At 37.3% G+C, this 17,289-nt stretch overlaps 1 protein-coding gene across 1 annotated transcript in view; it reads right to left on the bottom strand.

The window, feature by feature from the left end:
- Positions 1-5,719: 5,719 nt before the first annotated feature.
- hgo (homogentisate 1,2-dioxygenase) overlaps positions 5,720-17,289 on the bottom strand; it is a 95,062-nt gene continuing 83,492 nt past the window's right edge. The window contains exons 8-10 of the mRNA XM_067146879.2: positions 15,037-15,163; positions 6,886-7,067; positions 5,720-6,235 (exon numbers count right to left, since the gene is read on the bottom strand). Coding sequence (XP_067002980.1) covers positions 6,095-6,235; positions 6,886-7,067; positions 15,037-15,163 — 450 coding nt within the window. The 3' untranslated portion in view covers positions 5,720-6,094. The remainder of the gene's footprint in view (positions 6,236-6,885; positions 7,068-15,036; positions 15,164-17,289) is intronic.

The following is a 17,289-nucleotide window of genomic DNA, read 5'->3' as shown; positions in this document are numbered from 1 at the left end:
TAAGCTGACACCAACTCACTATACCGCTCCACTTAATACTACGCACGCACACACCTGTATATATGTACATATCTGTTTACCTGTATCCTTGTCCTAGATTATGTTATGTTGTATTATTATTATGTTACAGATCTAGACACCACAGGGAACCAAGCGAGGGAGGATTGAGAGAAGAAATACACCATGACGAAGGCAACACAGCCATAATAAGGGACGACGCAATCCATCCCCGCCCCCCACCAGTGACAAGGGAGTGAATGGAAAAACCCACCCCTGCAAATACCATTCACCTATTTAATCTACTTGTTTTACTGGACACGAGAGTGGAAGAGCGGCCCGCACTCTACAGAGGAATAGTATTAATGTATATATGATGTGATGTATGTATATAGTGTGTGCCATCAACACCGCAAAGAAGGGACGTCATCAGGCAAGAAAGAAGAAGCCCCTTACACTCAGTAAGGCTTGGCTCTACTGCCCTTCTCCTTAAAGGAGACTTGGCACCAGGGACCGTTGGCTGCTGGACCAAGGGACTAACCTGTGGCCCAAAGCCCAGACGCCAGCGGACCCGAGCCGCACCAGGCAGTGACAAGAAGGACTGATTCCCCGTAATAATTGACAAAAGCTATGTAAATGGTTATGATTGCATGACACATACTCCTAACTAACACAACCTCTGGACTTTTCCAGCCCACATCCTTGCATGTGCTGTCAAAAGATGTCAGGTTTTACATGTAGGTTCTTTCTCTATTCTGCCTCTGTGGTTTTTCCCTGACCCTTCAATACCATACCTTAACACCATCCTACCAATACAAACGTGTTTAACATGGAAACAGGCAGATACTCCTTGTATCACTTCCCACTTTCCTTGCTATCTCTTTCTACTTAGAAATAATAGCATGTAGGAGGCAATGTAGAGTGTGTCGATTGCCACGCCGGGGTAGCGGGCTACGGGTACCCAAAAAAAAAAAAAATTGTATAGACACAGTACTCAGTCAGTACAGCTTATAATATAATATATAACTTAGAATGCAGGATTTATACCGCTGTCGGAGTTAAGAGTTCTTGGCTGTACCGTGCGGGTACGTTTGGACTCTACACTCATGCACAAAGTTGAACTTTAATGCCGGCACAACCTCGGGCAGTAGGTCTCTACTACGCTGTACTGTGTCTATACTGTCCTCTCGAATCCTTGAATCCAAAATTGAATGGAAAATTATTATTTTTTACTTAACTATTATCAGGCACCCAATAAGATTTTCAGAAAACCCACCCGAACAGTCACTACAATCCGTCAAGATTCTTTACACCCCCAAATTCAGAACGAGCAGCGTACAACAGCATGGTGTACTGAGCCTTCAATATTCCAATGTCTAAAAGACCTCAAAAATGAGTTGAACACCATTTGTAATATAGCTAAATCTAATGGATACAACAGTTTCTTTATTGAAAAAGTAATCAATAAGTTAAATATAAATATCGCCCCTCTACCACTTTGAAAAAGAAGATAAACAAAACAACTCCTTCCTTTCTATCTTTACGTTCAACGAACAAATTTACGAAGTCACCAACACCTTTAAAAAGCATGATGTAAAAGTACCTACTTTCCAAAACCAAGAATAGGAATGCACAAGTCTTACATAATGCCACATCCATAAACAAGTTCAGCAGTTTTTTTCAAAATCAGGAGTATAAAGGATTATTTGCAGCAGTTGTAATTCTTACGTCAGACAGACTGGGAGGAATTTTAATATTTTAATATTTTAATACCAATTTTCAGGCCTGTAATATCTTCAGTTTCTGAGATATAAGTGTCCTCATTTAAGGCATTCAACCCCTTTTTCACCCCTTTTCACCCCTCCTATCGGGATTTTCTGAAAACAAAAAATTCATGCTTCTTTATTTTTAAAGGAGATTCTAAATACCAATTTTTACATCTGTAAACTTTTAAAGTTTTGAGATATAGATACACTCATTTTAACATTTCACCCCCCTTTTCACCCCCTTAGCGAAGGAATATCCAAAAATCCTCTCTTACCGAGCACCTACGTGTTAATATGAATGTATCCCGAAAATTTCATTTCTTTATGTCCAGTAGTTTTGGCTCGGCGTTGATAAATCAGTCAGTCGGGACAAGTTATTTTATATAAGTTATATAGACATTTTGCCTGCCTCATTGATCTGAGTACATAATCCATTTCTTTGTTTTGACATTATTTTTACATAATGCAAGAGGCACAATCCAGTCTTCCACCACTTGATCTTTTGGGGGACATTTAACCCTCCACCTCTATGATGTTAAGTCTGTCATGAGTAGCTTACATTGAGAGGCTACAGTCAGACTTTGCTATTACATATCAGTCTGCCAAGCCCACTGAAATGCATGCACCAACCAACCCTATGAGCAACATTTTCACACCATTCATAGCAGGGACTGGCTGCACAAGGAATGGCATTACTAGCATCGCTCATACCTCAGTCACTTTCATATTGTCAAAGCCAAGGATAAGACAGAGACAGATCAATGAAAGTAACAAAATTGCCCATACCAGAAGACATAGTGCACCGTAAACACTAGGTCCTGCCAGCAAAGGCATTAAAGAGATGTAATGTGTGAATATCTCAACTTTTCTCAGAATGTAGGTTAGGCCACTATTGCACTGATAGCCTCAATTTTGAGTTTCCATCTAGTCACCCAAATACAATCACTGGAGTTCACTATGTGGAACACAGGCTGCTCTTTATTTGATCTGTGAGGTGGTCTACAAAGAGAAAAAATAGCAGTGATGATAGAATTCCTCCTTAGGCAAGATATTCAGTCAGGAGGAGATGGAGGCTGAAAGCATGACTCGCTGTTGATGATTGAGAAGATAGGGTAATGGCACTATATATCAAATGCCCTTTAAATATCCAACAGTTCACACATCTCATTGCAAAATAAGGATATCAAAAAGTTTACATAACATCTGAGTTTAGATTAAGGAAAACATATGCGATATCTTCAAAGGAGAAAGAAAAGAAAGAAGGAAGACTAAAGACATGTTCTGCTTTCTTTGGACGGGTAGAGATAAGAAACTCTGTGTGTGTGTTTTTTTTCTGTGTTTCTCAGGATATTTTAATGTGTATTAATATTGCTTCCTCTACTTTTTTGATTTATATTTAAGAATCGTTCTATTTTGCTCACGTTATTACAATCATATAATGTCTAAAGTAAAGTGATTTAGAATAAATGCAATTATCAGACTGTGCCTCTTATAATGGACTTCTGATAAGTTCACCTGCATACACCCCAGCGTCAGTGGGTAGGGTCTGACACATCCCACTCTGATGAGTCTAGTGTCAGACCTAAGACAAAATGCTGGTTAATAGAGCAAACGCCTGAAAAGCCTTACATCTGATCTGTTTTTTGACATGCTCTATTGGTGGAAAAATATCTAATTCCCTCCATGGGAACTTAGAATTTCCATTTAAAACCTTGCCATTCGATATATAAAAATCATGTTCGATAAATAAGAACTCACTGATTGATATATAACGCAGACCGTTCGATATATGAAGGAATACAACTGTTGCATTTAAGGGCGCCTCGAGCCTACAAATTATACATTTTAAAAGTCTGAACAAGCTAGTTGCAACCAGGAGATGTTCCGTTAACACTCCAGTGGTCGCGCGGATCACAATAGTGATCCAGCAGTTTAGTTTTTTTCCGCTCCTGCCTTTTGGTATGACTGTTGACTTTGAGCATCTGTGTACCTTCCTCGCGCCCCATCCCCTCTCTGATAACGCAGTAGTCTGCTAACCTTGACTGATGGTTGTTGCGTTATAAAGCAATTTATTCTTGTGGATCACAACTGTGATCCGTGCGACCACTAATGTGATATTTTTTGACTTTGTTTGTTTTCTTATTACGGTGTCTAATCTCAGTTCATGTGCATATATCTACTCTGTTATATGAGTTTATATTAATTATTGGTATATAAGCACAAAATGGATGACTATAAGAATATAAATTGATGGCTGAATGAACCAGACAGTTGAGATACCTCAAAAAACCTTATGTAGGGAGTAAGTGAGACAAATCACAATGTCCGGTAATTTTTGAGGTATTTCTTATAAATGCATGCATAATTATATTGTACAGAAAATAAAATTCTTTTCACAATGCATAATCATATTCATTGAATAAATATCATAGAATAGCCTTATATCACAAAGGAAGTACGGATCACAATTGTGATCCGCGCGACCACTAACGTGACATTTCTTTGCGCGGCCACTGGAGTGTTAAAGTTTTATAACTATTTCAGTGGCCCGTTCTTCACTGGAAAAAAATACTGATCAATAATTCATAGAGTAACCTTAAGTGTTTGATATATAGTGCCACAACCCTAGTTTTTATAAGAATTAAAAGATTGCCATGAATATTATACATGTGGGATGATTTGAATATGAGCAGATTATGGTTTATGAAGTCAAATATTTTTCATTTGCTCTCACTTTCTGGAAATGCATTCATACAGGCCCAGATTTAGGGTGCTTGGTGGCCTTTACACAGCCCATTTTGGCACCCCCATCAAACATTATTGTAAGAGAAACTACAGGATAAAAGTAAAGCTTGATATTTCATTATTAAAGGTGATTGCAAGGTTAGATTATGAAGCGTGCAGTTGAAATCATGTATTGATACATTAACAAATTTAGTCTACAGTATGTAAACCATTAATATTTACTTGACTGAGTGAGTTGGCCATGCAGTTAGGGTCACATAGCTGTGAGTTTGTGTTTGGGAGATGGTGGGTTCAAACCCCACTGTCGGCAGCCCTGAAGGTGTTTTTCCATGGTTTCCCATTTTCACACCAGGCTATACCTTAATTGAGGCCATGGCTGCTTCCTCCCCACTCCTAGTCCTTTCCTATCCCATCATTATCATAAGACCTATCTATGTCAGTGTGACATAAAACAAATTGTAAAAAAAGGTATGTTTATTTATTTGAATATTTAATTAACTCAATGACTTTGGAAGTATCTTCTAGGATCCACATGTTAGCTTAATTAGAGAATGTTAATGCCTTTCAGCATTCAGTCTGCAAACCTCTTTGAATTTACTAAATGTCACAACAATCCTCTATCTAGCTCTGTGGTCTTGTTTAGTTCTATACCTCTTATCGTTAAATCATTAGAAACTGAGTCTGACCATCATCGTCTTGGTCTTCCTCTACTTCTCTTACCCTCCAGGACTGAGTCCATTGTTCTTTTAGGTAGTCTTTCCTCCTCCATTTGCCTCACATTACCCCACTGCCAAAGCCAGTTTATGTGTACAGCTTCATCATATTATCGGAATAAATTGATAATACAATGTATCAAGTAAATGATATTACATATCATATTACAATTTATTATTATAAATTAACTTCATACAGAACAAAAATGAAAGTTATAGCTTATAAATATAGCCTCATCTGTCAAGTTCATTCCTAACTTGACTTTTATGTCTTCATTCCGAGTGCTCTCCTGTCATTGTTCCTACCTGTTTGTAGCAGCAATCATTCTTGCTACTTTCATGTACGGTTTGGGTCACGTAGCTCTCAGCTTGCATTCAGAAGAAAGTGGGTTCGAACCCCACTGTTGGCAGACCTGAAGATGATGATGATGATGATGATGATGATGATGATGATGATGATGATGATGATAATAATAATAATAATAATAATAATAATAATAATAATAATAATAATTGTTTAATATCCCTTCAATTGCTGTGTAAATTTTAATGATACAGCCATTTCTGAAAATTAGCAAAAGTACAAAATCACTTATATAATCTTCTAAATGAAAATAGACTGAAAGGAACTGTATTTAGCCAATAGACCACTCTATTTTTCTTTGATACATATTTTCTTAACACATGCTTTTCTTCTTCTTGGTTAATGACCGCCACCCATCTTGGGTATCTTTCTTAATATGTGTGTTAGATTATGAAGATTGTTCATATACTTGTATGTACAAATCAATAATGGAAAACTCTGTACAAGTTTGTGTGAAAACACAGTAGAATTCTCTGCATTTTGGTGATAATTGAATGTTGACTTCCATTTTATTTCTCAGGTCTCCAGTGAGGATTGAAGTTCTTCTTCAGTGTTTGCCAGCATTTAAAATAGGCAGGGTCTATTTTCTGACAGCCATCAAATCCCCATTTTGTTACTGCCATGCTGAAAGAACTCTCGAACATGAAAGCCTGAAATAGAATACACATTTTGTAAATAAATAATTTCATTATTGCTCACAAACCTTAAATTACCCTGAAAGTGGGATCATAGAAAACTAGGAAGGCACTCAGAAGTAAGTGAGAGAGAGTGAATATATATGTGTGTGTGTGTTATTTTAATACTGAAAACATTTCTAGCAGACAAAGTAGGGTCCTCACACTACGAAAAACGTAAAATTAAGCAATTTCCTCAATTGTGCCGAAAGTTGAAGGGATAAAGGGCAAATAAAGGATTCAAATTGTGAGTCTTGGATAGCTCTATCAAACTAAAAAAACAAATTTCAAAAATCACTTCCGGCCTAATTGCAGTTCTGTAAAAACAGCCTAAAATTGCTTGTTTCTTTACTCAATTTATTTTTGATTTGGAGTGTCAAATGGACTTTTTTCCAACATTCAAATATTCTACTACCTGTGCCAAGTTTGAACCTGCTACCTTGGGATTCAGAGTCTACCACTGATCCACAGAAGGAGCTAGTGAACATCGAGCATTCATGACCTTACATAGGTTCACAACATGATTGAGTGACATATGGGATGAGATTACTTTCCTTTCAGTGGGTGTCTGGTCATTACTGATAATGCAGGGCCCTTTTGCCTGCATTCAGAGACCTGATTATTACCTGTGTTCCATCAGCAATCAGTGTTGGCTTCAGTGGATCCGTCACTGCTCCCTCATAACACTGAGAGTCGGGTCCATGAGGAGTCATCATGCTGTGCAGAGAAGCACCACCAGGCTGAAAGCCTTCTTCCTTAGCCTCGTATTTACCATAGATGATGCCCATGAATTCACTCATGCAGTTTCCTATTATAGCCACAATAATAACAGAATATCAGGATTAGATGAATAACAATAGATCTGAGTAACCAGAGTGTCTACAGATTTGAGCAAACCATTTTTTTTTTGACTTCTTCACAACTTTCATGACCATTTCTTAAAATATTTCATGACTTAATTGAAACAATCAATAATGAATTAGAAAAAATGCCCAAACCTTGACCATTTGGCACTTTCAACAAGTGTCCCTGCTCGCATTCTTTCTAATTTTTAATTTATTTATCTTCTTTCTTAATCCATTTACCCTCCAGGATTAGTTTATCCCTTGGACTCAGTGAGGGATCCCACCTCAAGGTCAGTGTCCTGGAGCGTGAGACTTTTGTGTTGGGGGATACACCTGGGGAGGAGGCGGTCTTGCCTGCTATGTTAAACAGGGGCCTTGTTGGGGATCGGAAGATTGAAAGGGATAGGCAAGGAAGAGGGAAGGAAGCAGCCATGGCCTGCCTTAAGTTAAGTACCATCCCAGCATTTGCCTGAGGGAGAAGTGGGGAAACTAAGGAAAACCACTTCGAGAATGGCTGAAGTGGGAATCGAAGCCCCCCTCTTCTCAGTTGACCTTCCGAGGCTGAGTGGACCCCGTTCTAACTATCGTACTGCTTTTGAAATATTGTGGCAGAGCCAGGAATCATACCCGGGCCTCCGGGCTTCGCAACTAATTCCACTAACTACTACACCACAGATGCGGACTTATTTATATTTATGTAATACATTCAGCAGAGTAATTACACAAAAATATTGCGCTTCCAATGAAGCGCAAAAAAAAAAAAAAGATCCTACCTATATGTATTTAGTAATTAATTTTAAATTAAGGGTGTCACCGTGTTAATTACAATATCCAGAAGTCTTACCCTACCGGGAGAAGCATTTGGCAGAGACCATCCAGTAGTGGTAACAATGATGAGAGTAAGAAAAATTGAAAGAATGAAGGAAATAAAAGAGAAGAAAATAAAAGTATGGAAATGAAAAATATAAAAATGTACAAGAGAGGGTCCAAGTTTAATGAGACATTTGTAAGTTGTGCAAAGAACACCTGTGTTAGAACATGTACAAGAGTAAAATAAAAGGAGATACCATGGTGGAAAAAGAGAGTGAAGGAAGTTGTGAAAGAAAAAAGAAAGCAAGGCAAGAACAGAATAGAAATGAAAAGGAAGAATGTTAAAAGAAGCACCAAGAAATTAAGAAAAATAGTAACTGAAGAAAAGAAGAAAGCTGAGTGAAATTCACAAGAGAGATAGAAGAGGAAGTAGAGGGAAGCAAAACAATGCTATATGGGCTTGTGAGAAGCAAAAGAATAATATGCACAAAGCTGAGAAATGATGAAGGTTGAGAGTTACCATACTAATAAAACAAAAGAGGTAAAGGAAACATGTTAAGACTATTTTGACAAATTCCTGAATGTGACAAATAGTGTGTGAGAGACAATAGTGATACAGTATGAAGAGACAGAAATAGAAAATGATATAACAATGTTAATGGCAGAATTAACCGTTAAAAGGATAAAAATGAGGAAAGCAGTAGACATTGATGAAATCCACATGGGGCTGATACCTAATGGAACAAAATTAAAGAAAAAGAATAGTGGAAGGAGAGAGGAAGTTGGAGAACTACTATACCCTGCTGGATAAGAAGACATGATGATGATGATGATGATGATGGAAATAAAATGTGTTTATGAAAAGGAGCTTGGCATTGACAGTTTATTCACTGTAGAGGCTAGTAAACTTAATGTATCTTCATTTGCTATTTTCATGACCTGAAAACAAACGGCTATTTTCAGGACTTTCATGACCAAAACTCCAAATGATGACTTTTTCATTACTTTCATGACCTGTAGACACCCTGGTAACTTACTAAAGTAGAAATTGCTTAATATTTGTGTTATTCCCAAGAATAACAAATGAGCAAATATGTCAGATCCTTAGGTACTGCAAAAGTTGATATCTTTCTTTCTTGACAGGTGTAAATTCATGAGTAATTATATAAAAGTAGACCTTCAGAGGTAACATACAGCCTTTCTTAGTAATAAACTAACTCTCTGAAGGGGCCAATGGTATCAAGTGGCGGAACTCCTTTGGTCGAGTGCTGGTCCTCCAATGGAGGAAATGCAACTGAAATCCAACAGGGAGCATCTGTTCTCCAGGTTAGGTGTGGCCTCTTCGAAACATGGCAATTAGATATAAAATGCCTTTGGGTGTGATACGGTAAGCCCACCGTAATGATAGCCTACATGAAGCGTCAAAGTGGATCAAGACAATGAGCTAGGGAATACACCAGAAGTGATGTGCATCTCTTGTTTCTCCAGGAAGGTGCAAGAAGTGGATGGTGGTCATTGACCTACAGTCCACCCCCAAGAGCTCCCTGGATAATGGTGATGGTAGAAGAAGTAATACTAATACAACTTCTTGAATGATATTCCTGTCGTTGCCTTGGAATTCATAATGAAAACAAAGCACATCAATTTAGATTCAGACATTTATTCAAAGATTTGAAAGTCAGCATTTATTCAATGCCTTCTGAGAACTGGTAAAAGTGGAACTATTTATTTATTTATTTATTTATTTATTTATTTATTTATTTATTTATTTATTTATTTATTTATTTATTTATTTATTTATTATAATTATTATTTCCCTCCAGATCTACAGTATTTCCTACCTTAGTGATCCTTACACAGTGATCACTGCGCAAGGGCTAATTGCTCTCCACCCCCCCCACCCCCACCCCCACCCCCCCAGCAGTGCTGACTGCTGGCTGGGGCCTGAAGATTGACAAAAGGATAACTGTAGAATGGTTAGTAGGACCTCCCCGCCGTGATCACTGAGCGGTGGAGACTGATGAATATCATATAATTGGTGGCGGTTACCATAAGGCGTGGGGCTGCCCGTGGTAATAGAAATGGCAACTTAGCACAAGGAGGTTTAGCGACCTCCTCCTCTCTTCTGGCTGAATCATGCGAACCTGCACATTCCGTAGATACTACCTCATACACTCGCTGACCTACTGCCAGTTCGCTGAATCAGCCAAGGCATTACATAAACCTACTGCAATAGTGTGCTGTACATTAAACGTGCAATAAATAATAATATTTAATTTACTTTTCCCAGTTGTAACCACTATAACTATCCATCATCAGCCAAAATAACTTCACCTCATCCATATCTCTCTTAACAATCAAACAGTTCACATATATACAGACATAACAAATACGAACACTTCTTGTCGAACATATTCCGTTCATAATCACGTTCATCATCTCCTTGAACATAACTGTCCAACATCAGTCAAAATAACTTCACCTCATCACTACCTCTCTTATCAATCAAACGTCCTTACATTCCAAACACATATCCATCAATTGTTACAGTACCATCTCTATAAAACAGCCACTCTTTTCTCCACCATACCACCAAGCCTACCTCTTCCAAATAACCTACCCCACTACCTCTTTTATCAACCAAACATCTTTGGTCTATCATCAGCTGAAATAACTGCACCTCATCACTACCTCTCTTAACAATCAAACGTTTCACATATTTACAGACCCAAACAGACTCCACCTTATCCATCATACCATCTCTATAAAACAATCTCTCTTTTCACCACCATACCACTGAGTCACCCACTTACAAATAACAAATCCTCAACAGCCAACCACATCACTCAAACAATTTTGGCCTATATATACAAAACACCAGACAAAACAAGTACAAATACCTCTTGTCGAACATATTCCATTCATAATCACGATGATCATCTCCTTGAACATAACTAAACAATTCAAATACAATTACCTCTTACCTTATCAAACACCTTTGGTCTATGTATACAGAACACAAGACAATTCAAATACAGTTACCTAATACCATCACTCTCTTTTTAAAAAAAATTACAATTAAATGACTACCTCCCTCTTAGCTCACATACAATTAATACACTTACCATCAACACTTTTATCCCAAATACAAATATCACTCAATAACTTTAACCGTACATCATTTACTATCTTTCTCCATCCTCTATTAATTAATGACTCTCTTTACTTCACTTTCTACTTCTCATTAATACACCCTCCTCCTTATTGTCTTTCTTTCCCCACAGTTCTTTTAAACTCATGCTTCTTCCCTTCCTCAAAGCCCCTCCCCCCCCTCCTTTGCTAGGAGTCTTCTTTAACTCATTCTGTCTTTCGAGGCACTGCATCGATTCTTTCAAAACATTTATTGTCCCTTTCGTTGCCTCCTCAACTCTCTCCAACAGAGTTTGGACTGGAGATGCCACAGAGCTTGACTCTATACTAGAACCACTCGTCACACCACCTCCTATTGCCCTCTCTTCAAAGCCAACCCTGTCTTCTCCGGGTCTGCTCCCTGATGCCCATCCTTTTTCCACCTGCACTTCCTCATCTGCACTCGTTTCGTCCTTATTTAAATCTTCCTCCATAGATAAAAGTTTTGCCACTCCCCACTTTCGAGTCCATTTTCCATTGGACACCACCAGTACTTGGCCCCTAACATGAGCTCTCAACCCTTGCAGCTTGTCAGGAGATGAGAAGATATGGATGTAAAAGAATATTGGGATTGATGAAAAGAGAACCTATCTATTTGATGGCAGCAAGGTACTGTATTTCTCTGAATCCAAGATGACCCTGAATGCAAGACGACCCTCACTTTTTCCTTTAAAAAAACTCAGGCTTAAAAAGTGCTTTATGAAATCAATGAATGCCTTTCTTGGCTATCTTTGTCTTCACATGAACGCCAAACTTTAGTTATGTTGTATTTCCTTGTGGCTGCACAATTATTCTTAATTTTCGCATGTTTAATAACCATTAACTTAAAATTGGCAGCATACTATCGATGAGAACCTGTTGAAAATTTATTGGTAATACCTATTCCACGTGTCTTTACAATATGACGATCCATGACGGAAAGATTCCTGCTGTCTATAAAAATATGAATTTTACTAAGTGTCACTGCCACTCTGCCACTGAGTAGTCATGGCCTTTCTAAGAATTTGAAGGCTTGCATGTTTCGATGCCATTCTGCAGATTTGAGAAACATTTTTGTAGAGGCTAATAGAATGTCATTCTCTCTTCACTATTTCCTGAGAACCAGTGACGTTACACAGAGGCACTGTACAATCGGTTGCCACGGCTAGCGATGTATAGGTGTAATAAAGACTTTTGTTCATGCAGGGAGTGAAGAGAAGCAGCGTGATCGAAACCGACTTTCAACCTATTAGGTCATGTTACATACATTTAGTACATGTTGAAGAGATGTTAAGTACAGAACAAAAATGGCCAATCGGACACCAGTGGGATCTGAACCCACAACCTCCTGATTTCGCGTCGGTTGCTCTACCAATTGAGCTATGGTGGCCTAGGCCATCTTTGTTCTGTTGGAAAGGATCTGAGCTACAGGTCTGGCACTACTGGTGTCCGGTTGGGCATTTTTGTTCTGTACTTAACATCTCTTCAACACGTACTAAATGTACGTAACACGACCTAATAGGTTGAAAATCGGTTTTGATTACAATGCGGTTGTGAAAATTCAATATTCACAGAAGCAGCGTGGTTACCATGGTAGCTTTCAGTGGTGTTCATTACTGTTAGGTCACGAATGCAAGATGGCCTTTGATTTTTCACATGAGATTTTGAGACAAAAATGTCATCTTGGATTCAAAGAAATATGGTACTTCCTTGTTTTTTTTGTGTTTTTATGTTTGTCCTTGTTCTTCCTCCTACGATGCTGATCTGCCATTGTGTTTGTCCTAGTTCTTCCTCTTATGTCACTGATCTCTCATTGTGTTTATCCTGTTATAAGTCCCTATATCTATATATATAAAATCAGAGTTTTGTCTGTACATTGCTCAGAATTTGAAAAGAATGGTATTATTGTATCGGTCATGTCCACAGTAACAAGGAAATGCATTTTTTACTTTTCCGTAATTTCTGTCTGTCTGTCTGTCTGTATGTATGTACACGCATCACGAGAAAATGGCTGATGAGAATTTTATGAAAATCGGAATGTAAAGTCGGGTGATGAACCGCTACAATCTAGGCTATAAATTATTTTAATCACGCTGAGTGAAATGGTAGTTTAGGGGAAGGCCTGAAATTTAATCTATACATATAAAATAAGAGTTTTGTCTGTACATTGCTTGGAATTTGAAAAGAATGGTATTTCTGTATCGGTCATGTCCACAGTAACAAGAAAATGCATTTTTTACTTTTCCGTAATTTCTGTCTGTCTGTCTGCCTGTCTGTCTGTCTGTCTGTATGTATGTATGTATGTATGTATGTATGTACACGCATCACGAGAAAACGGCTGAAGAGAATTTTATGAAAATCGGAATGTAAAGTCGGGTGATGAACCGCTACAATCTAGGCTATAAATTATTTTAATCACACTGAGTGAAATGGTAATTTAGGGGAAGGCCTGAAATTTAATCTATACATATAAAATAAGAGTTTTGTCTGTACATTGCTCGGAATTTGAAAAGAATGGTATTTCTGTATCGGTCATGTCCACAGTAACAAGAAAATGCATTTTTTACTTTTCCGTAATTTCTGTCTGTCTGTCTGTCTGTCTGTCTGTCTGTCTGTCTGTATGTATGTACACGCATCACGAGAAAATGGCTGAAGAGAATTTTATGAAAATCGGAATGTTAAGTCGGGTGATGAACCGCTACAATCTAGGCTATAAATTATTTTAATCACGCTGAGTGAAATGGTAGTTTAGGGGAAGGCCTGAAATTTAATCTATACATATAAAATAAGAGTTTTGTCTGTACATTGCTCGGAATTTGAAAAGAATGGTATTTCCGTATCGGTCATGTCCACAGTAACAAGAAAATGCATTTTTTACTTTTCCGTAATTTCTGTCTGTCTGTATGTATGTATGTATGTACACGCATCACGAGAAAACGGCTGAAGAGAATTTTATGAAAATCGGAATGTAAAGTCGGGTGATGAACCGCTACAATCTAGGCTATAAATTATTTTAATCACGCTGAGTGAAATGGTAGTTTAGGGGAAGGCCTGGAATTTATTCTCAAATATTTGTTACTAGTGGTCGTATCTTAATGAAAATCGCTAGACAAAGATGGAAAATAAGTCGCTACAATATAGGCTATACACGCTGAGAAAAATGGTAGTTTATGGGATGGACTAAAATTTAATTGTCAAATATTTATTTTATTAGTGGTTGTATCTTCACGAAAATTGGTATGCAAAGTCGGGGAATAGGTCGCTATAATCTAGGCTATCAATAATGTTATTTGCACTGAGTGAAATGGTAGTTTAGGGGAAGGCCTGAAATGTAATCTATACATATAAAATAAGAGTTTTGTCACATCTGCGCGCCCCTAACCACACGGCCAACTCGCTTGGTCGTACCGACTGTAACAGCCTGCCTGTATATTGGTGGGAAGTAGCTGGGGTGTAAGATAACTTTCTTCTTTAGCATGCCATTCCTCTGGTTCATACATTTTCTGATATATCTGGTACGTAACACACTGGTTCATCATAATATTTGAGCTATACAATCCCTACTCTGAGCCACTGATTGGAATGAGTAGTGTGCATATTTAACGAAATATTGACAGAGGAGTGTTCATGGCAGTCTGCAACCTGGTTATTCCAGCTCTGGAACTTTGGACTCTTAGATCGGCACCGTAGTACTGTTCGTTGAAAGTGAGAAAGTGTGAGGTTTGTCATTTGATCGAGTATTTTATATGATAACATTGCTTTCAATCGCTACATTCTTACTGACGTTTTTGTAATGACCTATGTTGAATTCAGTTATGAATACCACCAAGTCAGTCTCTCTGAGAATCCCGTAGCGAAGCACGGGTACATCAGCTAGTTTCTATATATGACTTGATTTGCTTCCTGTTTGTTCCTTTCCGTTATTACTGACTTTTACTATCGTTAAATACTCACTGTGATAATACGGTGGCCGGAAGGTGTGCTCTTGGACAGCCCAGCGTGGAGGAAATATCACAAAATCTGCCACAGCTGTCCCTGGTTTATTGGATGGACAAGTTAGTACCGTAAAGATTGAAGGATCCTTAAAATGAAACAGAAAAATAATATTATTATATGCTAGATATGACTCCACTTCATGATTTTTCATTATTGACTTTAATTTTAAGCAGTTTAAAGGTGGATACCTGCTATGTAGATAGTGGATGTTAGACAAATACCTATTTTTTCATTATACATGTTTCATGAATGTTTAGGTCTATAAAAGCAGTTTTATAATGGCTAAAAGTGCCTATTTTGATATTAGTGCATATTTTCCACCAGGTTTATTTTAAGTACCTATTTTCCAGTTTAACTTATTTTTCTTTTGCTAGATTTGTATTTCCATTTTATTTTTTACACTAATTCCAAGATTTCACAAGGTTATATTACATTTGTATAGTATCACTAATTGCTGGGCTTTCCAAAGATGGCTAGGAGGAAGGAACTTGTCCTTGCAAGTTTTAACGGTACAGGTCATAGTAGACCTTTATGTTTCAGGCTTGTAAGAATTATGGTACAGTAGACAGACATTTCCCAGAAAAGAAATGCTTCAACTTAAAAAAATATCATCAAAGGACTGAAAGTACTTCTAAATCTGTAATGATTCAAAATTCTGGATAAGAATGAAAAAATGAATATCCAAATTTGCATGAACTAAATTAATAATTCAAAATTTTGGATAAGAATGAAAAATTAATATCCAAATTTATATGAAGTAGCAATTCTTTATTTTTCTACTACATATCATGTCAAACTGCATTTTCTGCAATTACTTTGTTTAAAATAAAACAGAGAAACTGTTTACAACCTTTTGACAGTCTGCATCTGGCTGTCAGTTCAATTCATTCCAGAATTAACAAACTAACAGACAGAAAACGGTAACAGAAGTCTTGCTAGTCTTGCTAGCCTTGCTAAAATCTTAAAAATTCTCAGGTGTAATAAAACAAAATAAATAAATAACTTAAACCTTCAAAAGACTAAAGATTTCCTCTTGAATATGTAGGCTATATCATGTAGTTATGTGTGAATATGTGAGTGAATGTCTGGAGCAAATAGTTCCCAAAAGTTTACATAAATTACTGTTATATTATATGAATTCCACCTAGAGTAGTTATTGAATTTATTTTTCTAATTTTAGACTTAGGATGTAATCTTTTAGTTTTAGTCTATATTAAGTTATATTATTATTATTATTATTATATACAGTGTGTTAAGTTTGAATATTAAGTTTGTATTCAGTATTAAGCCACATAATGTGGTTAAGTGTAAGAGAGGGCCAAGAGCCCTAACTTCGCCACAAATAAAGACATCAATAAATAATAAATAAATAAATAAACTAAGGTTAAGTTTTTCAGTAACTTAAAATTATTATGCTGTGTTTTTAAATCCTTGCTTCATACATTTTTGTATATAAAATTTCATGCATTGCATTACGCAAATCATTTGGCATGTGTATGTAGTTGATAAGTGTTTCGCCAACAAGTTGACATCCTTCTCCTGTTCAGATCAAATCAAATCAAATTCGTTTATTTGCAAAAATGAGGTGTCTACCTCGGAGGCAAATGATACACGAAAATACATTATTATCTAGCATAAATTTTAAATTAACAAGAGAAGAAGACATTTTCCTAAAATACAGTATTGAACAATTTACACTAACCATTTTTCTATTAAACACACAGCTCATCCTTAATAAATTTATATTATTTACAAAATTCTGGAGCCTCCGTGCCTCAGGTGGCAGCACGCCGGCCTCTCACCGCTGGTTTCCGTGGTTCAAATCCCGGTCACTCCATGTGAGATTTGTGCTGGACAAAGCGGAGGCAGGACAGGTTTTTCTCCGGGTACTCCGGTTTTCCCTGTCATCTTTCATTCCAGCAGCACTCTCCAATATCATTTCATTTCATCTGCCAGTCATTAATCATTGCCCCAGGGGAGTGCGACAGGCTTTGGCAGCCGGCACAATTCCTATCCTCACCGCTAGATGGGGTCTTCATTCATTCCATTCCTGACCCGGTCGAATGACTGGAAACAGGTTGAGGATTTTCTTTTCACAAAATTCTACTCATAATATCTTCTGTACTTACAAACATAATCAACTCATATACAGTATGTGGAATACATCTGCTATAAGATTAACATTTACATTGCATTTATTTATTTGTTTAT

The sequence above is a fragment of the Anabrus simplex genome, chromosome 1 (assembly GCF_040414725.1).
Source record: "Anabrus simplex isolate iqAnaSimp1 chromosome 1, ASM4041472v1, whole genome shotgun sequence".
Lineage (NCBI taxonomy): Eukaryota > Metazoa > Arthropoda > Insecta > Orthoptera > Tettigoniidae > Anabrus > Anabrus simplex.
Note: the sequence above shows the minus strand (reverse complement) of the source record. Positions and strands in the feature narration are given on the sequence as shown.